The sequence below is a fragment of the Fimicolochytrium jonesii genome, assembly GCF_025526975.1.
Source record: "Fimicolochytrium jonesii strain JEL569 chromosome Unknown EV422scaffold_2, whole genome shotgun sequence".
In the NCBI taxonomy this organism is placed as follows: Eukaryota; Fungi; Chytridiomycota; class Chytridiomycetes; order Spizellomycetales; family Powellomycetaceae; genus Fimicolochytrium; species Fimicolochytrium jonesii.
The window spans coordinates 1522342-1538645 of NW_026515669.1; the positions used below are offsets into that span (position 1 = coordinate 1522342).

The 16304-nt window shown below is 52.8% G+C and overlaps 5 protein-coding genes across 5 annotated transcripts; 3 read left to right on the forward strand and 2 right to left on the reverse strand.

Annotated features, from left to right (window-relative positions):
- Window positions 1–55: 55 nt before the first annotated feature.
- EV422DRAFT_600912 (velvet factor-domain-containing protein) lies at window positions 56–1567 on the reverse strand. Its single transcript, XM_053073690.1, has 6 exons — window positions 1442–1567; window positions 1308–1345; window positions 1013–1229; window positions 845–947; window positions 697–772; window positions 56–631 (listed from the first exon to the last, which is right to left on the reverse strand). The coding sequence occupies exons 1-6, from the start codon at window positions 1496–1498 to the stop codon at window positions 436–438; spliced, it is 687 nt and encodes a 228-aa protein (XP_052929562.1). The 5' UTR covers window positions 1499–1567; the 3' UTR covers window positions 56–435.
- A 1106-nt stretch (window positions 1568–2673) lies between these two features.
- EV422DRAFT_575918 (ethylene-responsive protein kinase Le-CTR1-domain-containing protein) lies at window positions 2674–4129 on the forward strand (the record flags this gene model as incomplete). Its single annotated transcript, XM_053073221.1, has 8 exons — window positions 2674–2968; window positions 3007–3126; window positions 3158–3245; window positions 3320–3445; window positions 3532–3654; window positions 3719–3736; window positions 3801–3999; window positions 4049–4129. 8 exons carry the CDS (start codon window positions 2674–2676, stop codon window positions 4127–4129), a joined length of 1050 nt encoding a protein of 349 aa, XP_052929563.1.
- A 316-nt stretch (window positions 4130–4445) lies between these two features.
- EV422DRAFT_153400 (uncharacterized protein) lies at window positions 4446–5825 on the reverse strand. The gene is made up of 2 exons (XM_053064900.1): window positions 4927–5825; window positions 4446–4837 (listed from the first exon to the last, which is right to left on the reverse strand). Exons 1-2 carry the CDS (start codon window positions 5726–5728, stop codon window positions 4470–4472), a joined length of 1170 nt encoding a protein of 389 aa, XP_052929564.1. The 5' UTR covers window positions 5729–5825; the 3' UTR covers window positions 4446–4469.
- Window positions 5826–7584: 1759 nt separating this feature from the next.
- Window positions 7585–9997, forward strand: EV422DRAFT_563899 (uncharacterized protein; the record flags this gene model as incomplete). The annotated part of the gene is made up of 2 exons (XM_053072132.1): window positions 7585–8315; window positions 8380–9997. The coding sequence occupies 2 exons, from the start codon at window positions 7585–7587 to the stop codon at window positions 9995–9997; spliced, it is 2349 nt and encodes a 782-aa protein (XP_052929565.1).
- Window positions 9998–11251: 1254 nt separating this feature from the next.
- EV422DRAFT_563900 (Spc7 kinetochore protein-domain-containing protein) lies at window positions 11252–16302 on the forward strand (the record flags this gene model as incomplete). Its single annotated transcript, XM_053072134.1, has 20 exons — window positions 11252–11389; window positions 11469–11605; window positions 11670–11744; window positions 11804–11896; window positions 11977–12021; window positions 12089–13035; window positions 13101–13397; window positions 13456–13746; window positions 13828–13880; window positions 13953–14061; window positions 14133–14203; window positions 14306–14443; window positions 14525–14650; window positions 14741–14847; window positions 14944–15012; window positions 15085–15266; window positions 15331–15485; window positions 15549–15704; window positions 15781–16091; window positions 16173–16302. The coding sequence occupies 20 exons, from the start codon at window positions 11252–11254 to the stop codon at window positions 16300–16302; spliced, it is 3630 nt and encodes a 1209-aa protein (XP_052929566.1).
- Window positions 16303–16304: the final 2 nt, after the last annotated feature.

The window sequence follows — 16304 nt, forward strand, 5'->3', positions numbered from 1 at the left end:
TGCGGAGGCGGTGGATATACGGGACGCTGGCCAGGGTTGTACACTGACGGATACGCTCCATCTTGATCAGGGGCACCGTGATGACCAGGAGGACCTTGAGGGTACGGGACGTTGGGATCGTAGTGCGGCAGAGGTGGATATCCGTGAGGCGGCATTGACGACTGATAAGGATCTCCATGGCCGTGCCAAACTTTAGGTGGCATTCCCGACATGGGCCCGTAGGGATGCGGATAGGGATGGGAAGCATCGTGCGGCATATGGTAATGGCGCGGGTCATGATGTCCCATAGGGCCCATCGGTCGGTTCGGGTCATAGCCGCGATCGTACCCAGGGTACATTTGTTGGTTGGCACCACTCTTATCACCGGCGTCCTGGAACAAAACGAAGAGTATATGAGATTGCAGAGTTACGGATCTCCCTCTGCTTTGAATGACATCAGACTACCGTTGATGCCTTGGCTCCAGTGCGTCTCTTTTGCGCGGCATCAGAACGACCCTCGTCAGAGTATCCGGACTCAGAATCTTTGTCACTGCGGTCAGCACTTCCACGGCGGCTCTTCTTGCGGCTGCGCTTCTTGTTTGCATTATCACCGCTGTCGTACTCATCATTGGCTCCTTTTTTCCCGCGACCCCTATTGAAAGCCAAGAAAGTTAGAACCAGGAAGTGCATTATTATCGGATTCAACTCGACATTTACTTTCTCATCCTCAGCTCCTTCCTGATCCTAATCTTCAAACCTTGCTCGGCAAACGTCCTCGACAAGAAGGTGGACTCTGCATCATGAAAGAATGTGAACCCAAGTCAGGCAGGGAGCCTATGATATGGGAGTCGCGCCCGTGACATACCTTCCATTCCAGGAAACTTCTTCGCTGGATATACGTTGAAGACGTCAGAGCAAATGGAGGAGCAGTGATAGATCTCGGTGTTGATGATTTCGAACAGAGAGAACTAGAGTCCATTTGCCAAAGATCAGAAACATGTAATGTTCATGCAATGTTCATAGAAGCGCATACCTTCAGGCGGTACGTCCCTTCCATGCGGACTGACAAGTCGGGGAAGACAAAAAAAGCACCGTCCTTATTGTCCAAATCCTTCAGCCGGTACAACGATGACACGATGGAACCCGTTGTCGATCGCGTTTTGCCGTCGCGGAGTAGATGAAGTTCCTCCTCGCTTTCAGGGGAAATAAGCGACGCGTACATGAAATAGTATGGATTGTAAAGGTACGAGCTGGAAGGAAAAGGGACGAAAGATCGTAAGGTCAGATGCGATTCGACGGGATTGATGAAATGCACGAATGCAGCTTACTTCTCGTCCGTAAAGGATGTATTCTGGATCTCGAGTTGCTATGATATGAAGGAGATGGTTGGAAGGGTTGGGAGGGTTGTTACAACAACAGCATGGTCAACGACTGCCCCAGCATCATGAGAACAGCCACTTACAATGATCGGCGGTGGGTCCAGAGGACGCCGGTCAACTTTCTCCCCAAACCCACACATCCGCGAATGCTTCGGCTGTTGTCTTAATTTCAGGTTGTAGTTTCTATCAGGACGAGACTTAGTTAGCAGTTGCGATCGGCAAGAACCTGCAGAGTGCAGGCATTGGATACCCAACTCACCTATTGGCACGTTGACGCGGGCTTTGGCTGAGGGTGATGAACTGGTATGGGTTGCTATCCGCATTACTGCCAGCGGAAGCCGGCTGCGCGCTGGACGCAGACATGGTGCCCCCTCAGTGATTCAGTGAAAGTGACAAGAGGTGGGGGGGGAATGGGATTGGACTTGAACTTCAGATGTCCGGCCGTGAAGATCTTGAAGCACACACACGACGAACAAAAGGGGTTCCTGAATTTCACCCCTGCAAACAAGGAAAACGACACGTATGTGAGCCCTGGGTTCAGCGCCCTATTTCCGAATTCCCAAATCCTAATCTGGCACTGCTCTCGCGGCCGTGTTGAAAAACACGGACAAGAGATGTAAGTGCAGACGACTTCAGGACTAGCACAACGCACGTAGACGACTTGCGCACGTCGAAGGGTTCTGTGAAAATAACATAGCACGTACCGCGGTATTGCTTTATCCACCTCTGTCTTGGTTCTGGGGCGGGGGCTGGGAACGGGGCAGGGGAAAACACACACCAGCAAGCAGAAAAGCAGACAGGCCGGTGGTAGGTCGGTAAAGCCTCTACGACCGGGTAGCGTTTGGCCCGAAGACGTCGGTATTTGGGGCGGTCGGCGTTGGGAACCGAAGCAGCTGACTATTTCCTTGCATGGGATGTGACGGGAAACAAGGTAGCGCAAAGCCGTGGTAAATTTATAAACGACGGTTGATCCCAAACACCCACAAAGCGGGTTATTAAGAAAACTGAGGGGCGCTCCCCAGATCCCAGACACCGATTGAAATGGGAAGAGAGGCACAAATCCGTGGGCAGACAATACGCGGCGCATAAACAAAAATATCAAATGGCCGAGCCAATCCATGATGAGAAGAGGGTATCGTAATTTAAATCCAACCGGCCCATCCCGATCCCAGAGCGGAGGTCCCTGGCTTACGAGAAACATGACGTTGCCGGAAACAGTTAGGGAAATTGGCACGGATCGCTGTTTACTTATTTACGACAGCAGTGACAACCAGGACGAAGGAGACAAAGGACTTGTACGGCAAACCCCACGGCAATGCGTGAAACGGACGGCTCCGTATCAGCCTCGACAGCCGGCGGACGTAAGACCGTGAAGCTCACCTGCATTCCATGTAGCACGCAATGCACCCACCATCTCGACTGCGACTCGTCTCGTGGGAAGTTTCGTGGAGTTCACTACGACCCGCATCTTGCCGAAGTATACGCCCATGAAGAGGGCTGCATCCCATCTAGCGTGTCGCTGAACCGACAAAGCCCGGTCTACTTGCCGTGGCGGTTCCGTCCCAGATCCTCACGCGAATACCGGGAACACCAACGCGAGGTGTATTCCAGTGTGTCGAAGAAAAAGACGCTTGACCACTGGTGGCAGCATTCAACAATTCGAAAAACTTTCTCGAAAACAACGACGGTGGTCACGAAGAATGGGCAAAAAACCAGCGTGAGCAAACATTCCGCGGTTGCGACAACGAAGACGGGAAACGTATGGAAGGTGCATCATATGTGCACATTGGCCATCTCAGGGCCTGATTGTGAGATCATTGTCATCGATCAAGAGAGAGACGCACGATTAGCGTCCGTCGTCAAGAAGGTGTCGGGGGAGGCGAAACGGTGAGCAACTCAGAGCCAAACGCGTAGCTAAAAACGTGGGATGGGTACAGCATCTGAGCCGTTGCCATACTTAGGCTTGAGAGAGGCGATCTCGTGGAATACCTGTTGCAGGTTGTGCGAGATGTCTTTGGAGACTATGGCTTGGAAAACGGTCCTACCATGTTCGAATGCGAGGCAAAGTTGTTGGAAACCATGGTCGGGTAGGTTTCGCATACCACAGATGTCCAATCGGTGATTGACGAGGATTTGGGTCGGTTCAGACCCATGGCTGATATTCGCATGAAAGGCAGGGTCACAACTTTGTCTTGTTATGCTCAGTGCCAAATGGCCTCTGTCGACACAAGGCTTTACTTTTCAAAGTGCTCGCAGACGTCGTCGGACTGAGTTGCGCATTGGTAACGGGTTACAGGTAAGCTCGCGAATTTAGTAGTGGCGTAAGCCCGATCCTAACTGGAACCGGTCGGATGTCCTAGCAATGTTGCGCGGCACCAGTAAGTTGAATTGGTCTCCGACACATCCTGTGAAGCTCAAAGCGACCGGCATTTTTCCGCCCAGGTGGAACATTATTACGTTATCGGAGTCGATAGCCGCATCGAACTCGCCATCGAGTTCAGATAAACCGGAAAGCCATGACGAGACCTACCTCATTGACCCCACTTCTCCATACTTCACGTGGACGCGGCATGGGAGCGGTCGGGCAAAAGGGTATCGGACGTCGACTGAGGTGTCGTTTGGACATTTGGGTTTCACGCAGGTTCGTAGTTTGTTTTGCGGGATATGTCAGACCGGTGCTGATGTTTTAGAGGTGGTTCAGAAAAAAGAGGGACTTCTGTGAACAGATTGAGAACCTTGATGTTCTGGCATGGTGTAATCTTCAGCCTTAAGTTTCACAGGGACTTCCATGTTGCTCGCAACGCAGGTGCAATTTGCGACGTGACCCCTGCTCAGTGTTGATCATCCGGGAGCCTTCTCAACTCCACTACACCATCGTCGTCATTAAATGTAGTTGGAAACATCTTGTATGGGACGTTTATATATACAAATGGAAACGGGGCTATGTACAGAAGGGGCAAGAAGGATGTTTTTACAAGGCCTATGCTACGGTAGCCAGACGGCGGACGCAAAGTATGTACATCACTATGAATGGGAAGGTGCAGGAGTATGTACACATAGGTAGGAGGAATGTTCAGGTTCAGCATCCCCGAATAGAGCGATCCCGAGAAATCATATGGGAGTGGAGGTAAAGAGAACGACAACCATCAAAGCGACAACATAGCTGTACCATTCGACCGGTTGCGCTACCATGCGTCCGGCTGCACTCTGGATGAGGACGGTGGGCGACGCTGCTGGGGTAGACCTCGACACTGCTGCAGAGGTGGTGGATGCTCGCACTGATGATTTGGACGGGGTGGGGTCCGGAGCCGTGGGAGGCGCTGATGCGGATGGCTCGACAACAACCACCGTGCTTCTGGTGACTGCCGCGGGAGGCGCTGAGGTGGTCGAGCTTGCTGGAGGAGGGACGCTTATTTGTGGGACTGCCGGTGAGGTTACTTGTGGGGGGGCCGGGGCGGGAGCAGGTGCGGGAGCAGGTGCTGTTATAGGTAAGAAGAGGGGTAGTCGGCACGTATTCCCTTTCGATTGCATGTACAAAGGAAGCTCATCTCTAAAATGTCCGCCTTACCTGGATTAACGTCCTTCGCAGCTACCACTTGGAACGCTGCGCTCGTCACCTCATCAGCTCTGCAACCGTCATCCACGCGGCATCCCGCGCTCGAGACGCTCAAATGCACCACGAACGATCCTCTCGTCGCGGCCGCCGGGCTCACGCCATATTTCCCTGAGCGCAAATCAGCGATCTTGAGTGTTCCAGACAGCGGCGCTCCATCAGCGCCAACACATTTGATACCATCGCCCCCAGTCGTGCCAGCGGCTTGGAACTCGCAGGCAGTGATGTCGGTGGCTTCATCGAAGCGTGGATCCGTGTCGACCTTAAAGGGGGTGACTTGACCAGCTGCGACATTCGTGCCTATGGTCACAATGATTCCGAAAGCACTCGGGTCGTTCGCTGGGCTTGATAGCTTTGCTGAGGACACCTGCTTCGGAGCGATGGTGAATGCATCTCCCACGACCTGGTTGCTAGCACATGAAAGACCCGCACACGTCGCACCCGCTGTTCCAATGGCGACGCGGTAGCTGCCTGGGGGTAGACTGGGAGGAAGCACAGCGGTCACCCTTCCACTGCTGAGATCAGCTGCGTCGAAAGAAGTACCGCCTCCACACCCGCTGACGCGACGGTTCGCGGCGTCAAGTACAGCACAGAAGGTGAATGTTGCTGGACTTGACCTTCCGTCCGCACTGGCAAAGATAGGCACATTTTGGCCGGGTGAAACAGTAGACAATGGGCCAGGATTATCGATTTTGAGAGCGCCGGCGTTCGACGAAAGCAGGAGCAGGCTCAGTCCGAGGGCGAAGCGGTTCAGCATCGTTCAAAGGTTTCTTTATGAAATATAAAGGAAAGGCGATGCGCTATGGTCTTCGTCGTATATCGGGTCCGCCTTTCTATGTCGTGTGCAATTATAATGTGAATGGGATGAACAGACGAGTTTCGTTTTCAGGACGAGTACTGTTATGACCGCAGGTACTTAAGGCTGCGGCATGGCTGGATGTCCGTTCACTGATGAGGCTGGCATCCCAGGACAATGTTCGCAATGCCTTCTGCGCAGGGTCAACTTATTGCAGTGTCCCAGGTTGTCAAGTTGCTGAGCTCACTCCGTCATACGCGTTGCCGAAACAAATGGGGCATTGGCTGCGCAGCCTCGATGGAGTTCAAACAATCGCAAACAAGGAGGGCTTTCTCAGTTCCATGTTGGACTTGCGTGCTTCCGTAATGTATACAATACAGTACGTAAGCTTCCGCCGGTTTCGCATCTTCGCCACCGCACCGAACCATGGTCCATTACCATCATCGTGGGTCTCACATCCAAAAACATATGGTATCGTACCTTTCCTAAGGAAGTTGGGAAGTGATCGGTGTTTTGCAAGGCCCCTGTCCGAAAATTGTTGTCCGAACGGAGACGGAGATTGAGGACGGAGATTCGAATCTCCGTCACGCCGTCAACGGTAGAAAGGTAAAATCAACCCCATATCCGTCTTCCGCGTCGGCACCAATTGACGTTGTCCGTCCGCATGACTGCTGTGAGGAAGTTTAGTGTTGAAAGCGAACACTTTTTTGTCTCCGGGAGGTGTTTTAGACCTTACTCCCGTCCCCAGAACTTGGTAGCTCTCGAGGCGGGATTTCCAGGTGGATCCCGCGAGGATCAAGTCTTACTCGAATTCTTGGGCTTCTCGTGAGATATCCTGGGCCTGGGGGTAGCCATTACTCTATGTCTGGCTCTCGGTAGACCGCCCTGTTTATCCTTATAATGCGCTTTGAAATGACTCGGAAACGTTCAACAATTTGGATTTTATACGCGCTGTCTCGGTGGTCTCATAAACACACGTCCAGTTCACCGCCTCCGACGACAATTCTCTCCCCTGCTGGGTTGTCTCAGAGCAGACTCGTCGTATCTCAGTCGGGACCCTCGGCAATCGTCCTTATAGCATCGTCGTCTGGCTTTTGGAGCCTTCTAGCCCATTTCTTTCTTCGGTGAACGTTTAGCCCGCGGACGTCACTTTTTCCCCCAGGACCCGAGCCAAGTTTTCATATAGGACTCGAGCAACATAAGGTTTATACTTACGTCGGTATTCCTTCGCCTATACACGCTGTCGGACTCCATTTGCGCACGTGTCCGCTATGGCTGCGGAACGGGGATATGTTGTCAGCAAAGACGCGACACCGTCTGCTTTACCTCCTTTGCCTAGCAGCATTAGCTCGAGCTCCTCATCGAACGCCGTGAAATGCCTCTGGTCAGGGTGTATAGAGGCTTTCGCTACTGAAGATGACTGCTTCCGGCACTTGACAGAATCCCACGCGAGGGACGGCAAGCAGTCCTGTGCATGGCATCCTCACTTGGGCAGGCCAGTGTGTGGGCAGCTATTGAGGAACCGTGGGAATTTCGCAGACCATGTGGTCACTCACTTCAGCACCGCACTAAGACCAATACAGTGCCCGGTGGGTCATCCACGGTGGAATTGGATTAGGTTTTTGTTGGTCTGCTTTTGTTTCCTACGCTGACCTTTTCCTTTTGTATAGCTCTGCCCTAGTCGATTGCGCAACCGACAAGACGTGAAGCGTCACGAATCGAAACATCAGACAAATGGCGAGCAGCCTGTTAGCAAACCAAAGGGGCGCAAGCGAGCCGCATCTCCAACGCCCCATACATCCCAGACTCCGTCCCCGATGACCACAGTGACATCCGCGTCAATAACGACATCTGCGAGTTCGGCAATATCGACAAGCCCCGTTTCTGCTCATATCCCAGATCACTACTCCGCCCGCAACTTGCCTCCAGCGAGTCAAGCAATCAAATTGGAAGATCAGAAGAGTCTGCGGGAGACAGCGACGATACAAAAACGCAGCGCGGCGAGCGCCGCTGAGTGGTACCGGGGATCCGCGGAAATGCCCGCTGCTCTGATACCAATGCAAAACAGTCGTGAAGCATTCCCACACATTTCGGCCACACCACAGGGCTACATGCAAATGCTCACATCTGCCCCAGACCAGATGAGCCGATCCGGCAGCCTGGTTCGCGAGGGCCAATCGTCGCCCATTCCACCCCTGCCAGTTCCCTGGGCGGCCCAAGGACATCATGTGCTAACAGGGGCGCATCAAGCAGGCGTGGGCTCACCGGTGCCTTTCCATCAGTCTCAACGATGGGGTACATCTCTGATGCCACTTCAAGGAGGCGCCGAGTATGGAGCAAATATGCATACCGCACCTTCCACGTCAATGACATCACAGGGGGAGGGTAGTAACTGGGATGGGGAGTGTTCGAGGCCTACGAAAAGAGGAGGCGCCCGCATGCAGTCAGACTTGGTTGCGATCAATCATGAAAACGCCTATGTGGTAGGCATACCCAACTCATTGGCTACTCCCATGACTTTGGGTATCAAAGCCACTATTATCAGTCGGTACGTTCTTTCTCATCTTGTGTTAAATCATTCCTATCAGTGCTAACTCTCCATAACCGCTCAGTCTGCTATCTATTATGCAGGTTATGTGCCCCACCGCCACTCCACCACAGGACTGTCTTGATCTGATCTCTCACGCAGAACGACGAGATTCGTATCTCCCCGGCGTTTACGTGCATACCATATTCTTGAACCTGGTCTACAAGAACATGAGCGGCGACCAAATCGACGAGCTTATGAGGAGGTTCATCCTGAGTGTCCCGAGCCGATCGGAATACTCGTGCGTCATATATCGCGCCTTGACCACCTTCGTTCGCACGTATCTTTCGCCACACGACACTGGGGTTACGACAGGAAAGCGGGACAAAAACGAGCTTTTCGCTCTCGGTGGTAGCGACATGATTCGTGCGATCAAAGCACTGTGCAATTCCGAGGATCCGTATGTCATCAAGCTCATTCCCGACGGTTTCGCATGTGTCGTCCGGCAAAAGCCATTGGACCCCAAGCACGAAGTGGTGTCGGCACCGCGCATTGCTGGGGTGGTGGGTTTACGACGCCGGGTTTACCGCGCTTACGTCGAAGCCATCGCCGCCGACCTTGCATGGCTGGGCGATGTGGACGGATGGAAGGCAGTGGTAGAATGGACACCGACCATCGAGGATGTACAAGAGACGGTCACGGAAGACGGGTATGCTGTGGGAACAATCATCGTGCGCTTCAAGCGAGTCGACACGTACACCTCGCATCCTATTGCCTTGCAAATCGGCGATCAGCAGGCTCTGCAGCAGCGTCCGGGTCACCTATTCCCCTCTGCCCAGACCGGCGCGGTCTCCAGCAGTCAGTCGCAACAGTGGATCAACTCGGCCGCAAACTACACGTTTCCGTCGCAGCCATCAAGCCAGTCTCGTCACGTATCATTATCAACATCCACCTCAACTTCCGCCGACTTGCCAAGACGGAGCGTCCCGATTATAGTCCCAAATCCACGGTCCACCTCCCTCGCATTTCGTGGGTCACAGTCAAGCCAGACTCTAAAGCGAACGCGCGATGATGCTTATAGCGGCTTCTACGAATCATCGGTCCAATCGCATGTCGAGCCTTTCATGCCAGCGGCCTCGGGGCTCGCCATCCCGGTGATGCAGTGCCCCGTTGCGGAACGAGGGGGGCCGATCATGGACGAGTTTACTGTTGCTATAGCGCCACCCAGGCACTCTTCGCTTCCGCACCGCCTGGGTCTTTCGTCTTTCACCAGCCAAGTATCGCCCAGATCATCCTCGCTGCCAGGTTCGAGGAATTCTACCCAGTCAACGATCATTGTCCCGTCGTTATCAACGTTGACATCCGACTTCGTTGATCACGAATCTTACCTCGCCACCGCGCCATCCACTGCTTTGGAATCTCCGCCCGCCCCCATCTCAATTACGCCGCATGTGTTCGCTTCCCCAACTCAGGGCACTGATGACTTCGGCGTAGACCCTGAGTTGGATGCCAGGGCCTTCAACGAATCGTGGGCTGAGCTTCCGCACATTGCCAATATTCGCGGGGAATTTGAGGATGCCGCGTTGGAGTGGTTGCAAGGATATCCCTCCCTCGTATCCTTTATAGCCGCACCTCTCGCTGCAAGCGGCGGACTTGGTGATGAAGCTCCCTTTTTGGGCGATGGCAATGCGATCGCAGTCTGATCTTCTGCACTCCATGCAACAAACATTCTGATACGCATTCACCAGAGTACATATTTACATAGCATAGGATACCTCCGCCGTAGCGACGTATAGATTTAGGGTCTTTTCTTTTTGCACATATTATTCATTATCGTTCGAGGACCCAATATACCGTATTACCGTTCATTTGTTTTGTTTCTCGAACCAAAAGTCCGACGAATATACCACCGCATAATGATCCGTCCGCATATGATTGGGCGGAAGGATGATAAGGAAATTGGTAGCTAATTTCTGCTTTCGGCACCATCGCAAGATCGTAGACACATGGGAACAGGCGGACACGATTGTAATTGGTGCTCTAGAGTCAAATGTTTGCATGAAGCAAAGGAAGCGCTACAGTATGCAAGAACCCATGGCAGAGGACGCCATCAGCACAAGCTGCGTCGTGGCTATCTGTGCGAGTAGGTACTTGAAAGAGCAACGGAAAGATGTCTGAGCCACTCAGGCCCGTCCGCCCACGAGGACGACCGGGCAGACATAAATGGGCTCGCCGAGAACAGCCCCTCTACGAGCACAGAACCGCCGAAACGGAGCGTGCGTCAATAGCTGAACTGGCCGCACGAACTGTAAAGTTTCGTGTTCGCGATACATAGTCACAGTGATGCCCACGGAGGAGAAGGGTAACCAGCCGGCTTAATTGATCGCGGTCGTAATGACAATGCTGGCGCAGTTGCGGTTCAAGGAAACAAGGCGGAACGACGCCCTAACTCGGATGGCGGCGCCTGACCGAACGCAAAGAGTGCTATCTTCTTCCTGCTCTGAACAGAGGCAAATGAACGACGTCCCAGAGCGACCTTCTGTTGAGAACGTGTCGAATAATAGCGGCTCGCTGATGAGTTGAACGTTGGGGCTCAGCACGAGAGCCTTTTTATAAGAAAGTCTGAGGAAGTGGCTTGGACCGAGTGAAAATAAGAAGGGCCTGGACACGTGATCAGTTCATCGTGTCCGGACGTCCCTTCAACGCGCAACTATCCCGTTACATGCAGCGCATAACTGGGGCGGCGAGTGCCAACCCACCCCATTACAACCTCCACATCTGCGGTGAATACCAGATCACACTCCCGCAATCCCACACCGACTCGGAAAGCTGGAGAAGGAGCTCAATCCGCCGTCGCATATCGGGACTGCGAACGCGCTACGTAGTTCCCCCTCTTCAGCAACATCTACCTCGGCGACACCCGGTATTCGTTACACTTTGGAACGGACCTAATCACGATGGACAAAGAAAATGAAGCTCACGAGCAGGATAGCCCTTACGAGTTTGGAGACATTGTTTCCGCTCCAGGTGTGAGCAAAGGTGATGGAGTCACGGACAGTCCTCGGGTAGAACGCGGTTCGCGTAGGCGATCGTCGGTCAGTGTCCTACCACTCAGAGTGACATACGCGAACGTACATTCGTTAACCCCACTGTTCCCTTTTATCGACGCGACAGTTCGCTGGAAAGGGTATCTTACGGGCTACTGAAGTCGCAGACTCTACATGGCCGCCCGTGCCAGGAGTCTTGGATGGGAAGCTTGACGATGATAGGGCGTTCGGGAACGAAATTGAGGATAACGGCGATGGCGACGCGTACGTATTAGTGGAAATGAGGACCACAGGGCAACGAATGTTTGGGTGCGCTGACACTTCGCAGGCAGGGGCACCAGAAGAAGCAATCGCGGAAATCACTCGGACGTAGAGTTAGCTTTGCGCCGCGAGCGCACGTTCGGTACGTGCAAAAGTCAGCGTTTGACTGCATGCATCTTCACCTGACGAAATATGGTCCAGCCCCTTCACGAAAGACAGTGACAAGGCGGACATGCCATCTCCAAATCAGCGCGTCTTCACAATTCCGGACTTATCCTCCATCCGCCGAACAAGGTATGAGCGAGAGATGGACTCTGGTGGTCCAGTGATCAATACGACTATCAGGTGGTGATATGACTGACACTTTGATATAGCGGGCACTACGATATTCAGCTGAGCCCTGGAAGTGACTTGAAAGGGTAGGGTTCATTGGTCTCTCAAAGGATGGGTTGCCCGCGAAAATCAGCACTAACACGATTGTCACAGCGAGCATCGAGACACGAGCTATGAGATTGATCTAGCACCTCCTGCAGCACACCCGGATTCTCCATTACATCGATCGCATAATGATTTCTCCATTGACGCTTTGGCACCTACCGACGTCGGGAACGCGAATACGAACCCGCCACCGCTGTCTTCAGATCCCCAAGGATCTGCTTCGCCAGCGAAATCTAGCAAACGCCGACGCAAATCCATGCGGGACAGTATCGCGGGCTTTTTCGATAATACCGGTACTGGCCCGAAGCAGCTTCGTAATGTTCTGACCGACATCACGGTGCAGGGTCCGGATTTTGCGAATGACGAGTGGGATGATGCTAGCGATGACGACTCGGAGATGGACATCGATGAAGAGACTGAAAATGAGCAGGACGCCGAAGACGTTACTCGTCATGATGAGAGGGATCAACAATGGCCCGGCTATCCGACTGCCGATGTCCATCCGGCGAACCCAGCCGAAGTGGAAACTCCATCCAGTGCTGGTGAACTTTCTATGAGCATGGATTTAGAAATGTCACTCTCGCCAAAGGACTCGGTTGCGTTCGAAGCCGTGGCCGAAAGTCAGGATGTCGGGGGAAGATACGTCCGGCCTCAGCCTGTATTAGAAGAAAGTGGCCCAGAGTCATCGGTCATCCCCATCAAATCACCGCGGAAGAGCCCTCGCCAGAAGAAAGCCCCGCTAAGGTTTGGGGAATGGTTGTCACCCGGACCCAGCGTGTCCCCGGCACCAAATACTGGCGAAAAGGGCAAAGCGAGAATGGACGATTCCGAGCTATCGAACCAACCATTAGCCAAACGATTCAAGCACGTAGATGATACGATCGCGGGATTTTTCCCACGCGAGTTCCCATCGGCTAAGCAGCAGCCAACTGTCGAGAAGCGTGCGGAGATCAGGGTCCAGGCAGATGACCAGGAAACAGCGCGGAGCAGTGCAGGTAAATTGCTTGATTCGCATGCAAGTCACCCAACTTTTAGCAAAACTCATCTGCCTTATACATAGCGTTCTCACGTCTTTCGGCTGCGGATGATAAGGACGACACGATCGGCCGGTTCTTCAAAACACCCGAAGGCGGAAATGCCAGCGAGAATGGCTTGGATGCGGATTCTTCCAGTGAAGACGATGTTGGTGGGGGAGAGTTGGATATGGAAATGACAATGGACATCACTCGCTGTGTTGGGAGAGGAATACTGGCGCCCCTACCGGATGAGGATGACAATACGGCCAACACGGTTGAGACTATGTTGTCGGCGACGCCCACACAGTCGTTCGCACAGAGACGGCGTGAATCGCTGAGATGTGAGTGTTTTGCCACTTAATCATTGCAGGTGTTCAGCATGCACTGACTACGTAACAGCTCGTCGCTCGTCAAGTGCTTCAACGCCCTCATCTCGTCAACCGGTAGAGGCGTCTCCATTCGTGCCTATCACAGAGCTAAAAGGCCTTCTTGGAGATAAAAAATGCGAAGTCCACATTTCCGAGCCTGTGCCACGACACGAATCTAACGTAAAGCCCAGTCCGCGAAAACCTCCTTCTACGCGATCCTCGAACATTGACTCGCCTGCGGTAAAAACACACGTTGAGAGTCCTGCCGAGCCAGCTGAAGACCTGGATGATGCAGGATCGTTTATCGGCGACCAAAACTTCGGTTAGTGTTGGTGCCGAACAGTAATATGCACTCTGCACGTTTGCTAAAGAAACTCTTGTGCCCTGTTGCGCTGCTTCGCAGAAGATGATATCATGAACGAACCGTCCATGGTGGAAGAATCGTTTATGGAGGAGGTTTGATCGACAAGAGCCTTTTGATCGACTACACCTGTAAGATGTGCCTCAGCTAATTCGATATCACATCAGGCGAAGAGCATAACCTCAGTGCGCGAGTTCCTGCAAGCGACTGGAATCTACTTTCAGGACAGCTTGACGACCGGTTTCCGGCGTGAATCTCAGGCGTATTTGCATACTGGTATGAACCCGAAGACTGTGTACCTTTGACGCATCCTGCATCTCATTCATCAACTATTGCTTTTACATCAGAAAAACCTACGGACCTCGAGTACTACACAGCGGCTTTGGTGTGGTCCTGCGAGTTGGACACATATGAGTTTGTAAGTCATTCGTCCATAAGTGGAACGGCTGTTCAGGCCTTTCTTCCTGTCATTGCTGACAGACATATTCATGTCCAACGACATTCTACTCTCGTGTTGCAGGGTTGCACAGAACTGCAGAAGATCATTGACGACGTGAGAGAGGAAATAACGCATGCTGAAGCCGAGGCAGCCGCCAATCCTCCACCAATCTTTTTTGACGCATGCGAAGGCACTGTGAATGAGCTGACGGAGATTCAGGTTGGCGCACCCAAATTAGTGGGAAAGCTGCCCGTGGTTTCTCTGCTTGGCAAACCTGACCTCCACTCTTTCACGTGACAGCGTCAATTGAAAGCAGCCCGATCGTTTACAAGGACAGAAGCGAAGGAGTACTGGCACGCTTGGCGGAGTCAACACCTTGACAATCTCGTGGAGTTTTTCACGGCGCATCTGGAATTCCTGCGTAAGGTAAATTTTCAGAAGCGCTATAGTGGCGGATTCGTCTTTTCTGTGGTCACGCTCCCGTGATAGTCGGAAAGACTCATCCTTACAATGTAGGATTGGAGAAAAATCCAAAGGATGGCTTCTCGGGTTTCAGACATGAATACAAATGGAGAGAAAGTAGTGGCAGACTTGCGCCGCCAAGTGGAAGAGACTAGGCAAAGGTGCGTATCTGACAGAAATTGTCACCCTCTGATGGCTCAGGGCCATGTCCTTTGTGGATATATTAAACTCATGGCTGGGCTCCTGTTTTCGACCAGAGTGCAAAATGAAGAGAAGGAAGTGACGGAGAAGCTCCGAGCCTTGAATGAAGAGCGCGAAGAACAACAGTACGTGTCAAATGCGGTGTCTGTGTTTCGCTGGAGACATGGGCCACGCGCCTAAAATTTGGATGGTGGCAGAGAGCAGATCGCCCAAATTCGTGCGGAGTGTGATCGACTACGACAGCTTTGTGACGAGGAGCAGATCCGGGAGCAACAGCTGGCAAATGACAAGATCGAAATGACCAATGCTATCCGCAAGGCGGAAGATATTTGCAGAGACCTTATGATATTTGATCCCGTAGAACTGGCTACACTTCGAGGTGCGTGAAATGCAAGCGCTGGCCATTTTTCAGGGCATCACTAACGTTCGTAAATTTCCCTCAGATGAATACAAGCTCCTCGCCACTATGTTTTCATGGACCTCGTCCCACGCATCACCGTCCAAGCACGTGCTTATATACGACCAAGTGATTCAAGTAGCGCTCACGAAAGTTGAATCTAACAAGCTGCATGTGGAATTATCTGTTGTGGAAGAGCCGGTATGGTTTCGGAGTGTGCTATTCTGTAATGCTTCGTATGCTCGACATTTCAAAACGCTGTAGAAGTCATCGTATCATTATCACAAAGTCCTCTCAACGATCAAGCAACACGAGTCACATCCCACCGTTGCTGCGTTTGGACGGGCAAAGATCGCGAACATCCTGCGACGGGAGCAGGATGTCATTGGGCTCTGCGGAGGTCCTGCGGACATCGGCCGGGTTAGTGGGGTGCTTCATGCTACATTGCATCTATGCTAGCAGTTGTCAGACGTTCTCACTCATGAGCTTATCTCAGGTGATGACCCACGTGGCCAACGTGTGGAATACGTTACGGGATTTCCACAATGAAGTCGAAGTCGCTCGCGACGAATACCTGCTGGATTACGCCGACAACGAGGCAGTTCCATTTACCAGCCCTCACCCTACAAGGCAACAGTCATCCCCGATCCCTTTCAACGCCAGTGTTGCCGTCACCACTTCCATATTTTGCCGGCAATCGCGAACCCGGTTCCGTGTCGCTTTCGGCGTTCCTGTGGCACCATCAGGAGCGTTGGCTCTGGCGAAGGCGTGGGCGTCGGAAGCCCAGGTCATTTATGGGCGGATCAGGTTTGTGCGGTACTTCGTCTATTCCGACTGGGCGCTCATTGATATTGAAACTCATTCTGAACGTTCAATGTACCATCACAGTTTCGAGCAAGTTGGAGCCGTCGTCGCCGAAGAGCTTGAGGACCGTAAACGCCAAGCCAGCACGCCGTCTACTTCCGGCAAGTTGCTGCGGGCGCTGCGACGGCTGGAACATCTCGCTGCGGGTCGTTGAGC

Bases quoted from the DNA above. Each gene is read 5' to 3' on its own strand.
- EV422DRAFT_600912 (XM_053073690.1), bottom strand. From the start codon at position 1,498: ATGTGTGGGTTTGGGGAGAAAGTTGACCGGCGTCCTCTGGACCCACCG. The intron at 1,346-1,441 runs GTAAGTGGCTGT...TTCATATCATAG, and splicing joins TGGACCCACCGCCGATCATT to CAACTCGAGATCCAGAATAC. The intron at 1,230-1,307 runs GTAAGCTGCATT...TTTTCCTTCCAG, and splicing joins ACATCCTTTACGGACGAGAA to CTCGTACCTTTACAATCCAT.
- EV422DRAFT_153400 (XM_053064900.1), bottom strand. From the start codon at position 5,728: ATGCTGAACCGCTTCGCCCTCGGACTGAGCCTGCTCCTGCTTTCGTCG. The intron at 4,838-4,926 runs GTAAGGCGGACA...TACCTATAACAG, and splicing joins TGCGAAGGACGTTAATCCAG to CACCTGCTCCCGCACCTGCT.